Here is a 3,140-nt window from a genome sequence, read left to right on the forward strand (position 1 = left end):
GATCGTAATCAATGGTATAACTTATAAGTACGGTTTTAGAAATATAAGCAATATTTTATGCTTATCAATTTAGTTAGTGTTAAGAATTAAAATTTATCGTATTTAATTGATTAATTTCGAAATTCAGGTATCTTTAGTCTTTACAAATTTACAATCTTCACATTATTTACAGCTTTAACAAGTGCTTAAGTATTAATGTGTATTGTTCAGTATTTTATATCTTGTTTAATTTAATAGATAAATTGTAGTATCAGTGTAGGTATATGATGTCCGTGTTTTAAAAAAGTTTGGAAACGTTTTTAGTTGTTATTTTTATTATAAGCAAGTTTAACTTAACGTGTTGAATTATGCTTCCTGGACGTGGAGTAGGTTGTTTGCCGGGTAAGTATAATAAAATATTATGTTATTTTTATACTGAAATCATAATTTATTAGTCATTACTATCTATTACTTTTCCCCATTAGTTTTTATTTTATATTTTGTCTTACAGATAATCCTTTGGGTCTTTCTTGGCATGATAGTAATTGGATTCCAATGCTCAATTCTAATAACATACTAGACTACTTCTCAGAACGTAGTAATCCATTCTACGATCGTAGTTGTAATAATGAAGCTATTAAAATGCAACGTCTCAGTATGGATCAGTTAAGGTAAGTATTTAACTCAAATTCATATTATAAACATATAGAACAATTAGAAAGTAATAAATATTTATGTTTTAAATTATTTAAATAGCTAACTTATATAAATTTTCTTTATGTTCAGTGATTGAAACTCTTATAAATTGAACTATGAAATATAATATAATGTTTTATGTTATTTATACACATTTTATTTTAGTAATATGATTGGATTAGAGTATTGTCTTCTTCATGTGCAAGAACCAATTTTGTATGTAGTACGTAAACAGCACAGACATTCTCCAACACATTCTACACCAATTGCTGATTTTTACATTGTTGCTGGAATAGTGTATCAAGCTCCAGACCTCCTTTCAATTATTAACTCTCACATGGTATGTAACATTTCTTTGATACATTATATATTATAATATGAATATTTATAATATATATGTATATATTAATATATTAGGCACAATATACAGTTACAGTTAAAATATAAAATCTATTATTAATTTTTTGTATCTAATATATACTTTGATAATTTATGAAATTTGAATAAGCACTAATGATGTATATAATTTATAAATTTCCAAAGTATTATATAAAATAATATTTGTTTTCAATATAGGCAACATTATCATTTCAAACATTATTTTTTTTTTTTTGGTGGTATTGTTCTTACATTCTTATAGATAGTAAGCAACCAACTGGTTTTTGTATTTTATCAGATGACTATCAACTTTTAAAATCTTTTATGATATATTATGCTCTTTTTAACTTAAGAAACATACTCAGTAGCTGACCTGAGTTTAAGATCATGGTTTCAATATATATCAAGCATATAGATAGTATAACTTTATAATACCTACAACAAAAGTAGTGATTTCCAACAACTGATATTTGTACTTGAGATTAATTAATAATATATTTATTAAAATGTTTAAAACACTGCTTCTAATAATAATGTTAATTTGTAAAATTAACTCTAGATACTTATAATGTAACAATATATTGTATATTAATGGGTGTATATATACTAAATATTTTAGTATTTTATTATCATCTAATATATTATATTTAATACAATATTTCAAAATGTTTTTTTTTTTTTTTTTTTTTAAGATGTCTTCAGCATACCATTTAGAAACTGCATTTGAAGAACTAAATTCGTTAGCTAGATTTCACCCATCTAAAGGTTATTCATGGGAAAATCGTAGACCTGGTCAGCCAACTGGTCCTGTAACAGCTCCTCCACCATCTCCAGTTAAAGTCACTGGCAAAAGAGACATTGAAGAAGCTAGTTCCCAATTTCAAAGATTACGTGTTGATATGTTGTTAGTTGAATTAACTAGAAAGTTTCCTTTACCTTTACCTCAAGCTCTTGCAACAGCACCTCAAAATACTATGAATAATCAACAAACAAGTAAACACATTTTTTAAATAATTAAAATTGTTATATTTTAATTTAATTACCTAATTATGATGTACAGTATTTGATTGAGGATGGTACACTTTGCATAGTACAGAGAATTCCTTCTTTTTTAGAAATATTTCTGTTTAATTCTACATTTTTTATTTAAATAATACTAAGGATGGGGTATTAAGAATTCATATTCACTTTTATTTTAATAATTATTATAAGTTATACATATACTGGTTTTAAATTATTTTGTTATTAATATGGTATATTAAAATGAAAATATCAGTAATTGGAATTTGATTATATCAAAGCTAATTATAATAAAATAATATTTATTTTTTTCAGATGAAGTGAATAAAAAAGAAATGAAACAAGAAATAAAACAGGAAATAATTCAAGATATAAATATTAAACAAGAATCTCAGCCTACTAACTCTTTATCACCATCAATGAGACCACCCCCAGAAAAGAAGTTTAAACCGGCATGATTCACTTCTTATGTATAATGTGTATAATTATTATGTATATATTTATTTATATGATTTGCTTTTTAAATAGGGATTAAAGAGAACATAATATGAAAAATATACTTACTATAACCTTTTACTTAAAATAGTTTTGATTCAAAATTAATTATTAAGTTATTTTTATACCATAAATGATAATTATCTTAGAATGAAAAAACTGTGTTCAAAATAACTATTCAGTTTTTAGTGTTAAGTATTTATGTATTTGTGTTAAATGTTAAGAAAAAAAAAGATACAATAAACAATTATAAAACATATATTGTATAATATATATATGATAATTTTAATTTTTGATGTTTATTATACCAAATTAAAACCAGTTTGAGTTAGTTGACACTTGACAATGTTTTAGTATGATAACAAGGCATCATCTTTAGTTTTATTGTGGTTTTATATCATAGCATAAGCCAACTTATTTTACCTGTTGGCTGTTGGCTATTATGAATTTTAATATATCATTATAATATATAAAAAATATATTATGAGAAAAACAACTGTTAGTATTTTATAGATTTCTATTTATAAATTATTTGATCTGTTTCCATGTATTATTTATAAGAAATATTGATA

General features: G+C 23.5%; 1 protein-coding gene across 1 annotated transcript; it reads left to right on the forward strand.

Annotated features, from left to right (window-relative positions):
* Positions 1 to 347: 347 nt before the first annotated feature.
* Positions 348 to 2,735, forward strand: LOC112600787 (mediator of RNA polymerase II transcription subunit 6). The gene is made up of 5 exons (XM_025348090.1): positions 348 to 381; positions 491 to 650; positions 841 to 1,015; positions 1,746 to 2,046; positions 2,389 to 2,735. Exons 1-5 carry the CDS (start codon positions 348 to 350, stop codon positions 2,529 to 2,531), a joined length of 813 nt encoding a protein of 270 aa, XP_025203875.1. The 3' UTR covers positions 2,532 to 2,735.
* Positions 2,736 to 3,140: the final 405 nt, after the last annotated feature.

Source organism: Melanaphis sacchari, unplaced genomic scaffold (genome assembly GCF_002803265.2).
Source record: "Melanaphis sacchari strain LSU unplaced genomic scaffold, SCAv2.0 Contig71_pilon_pilon, whole genome shotgun sequence".
NCBI classification, from domain to species: Eukaryota; Metazoa; Arthropoda; class Insecta; order Hemiptera; family Aphididae; genus Melanaphis; species Melanaphis sacchari.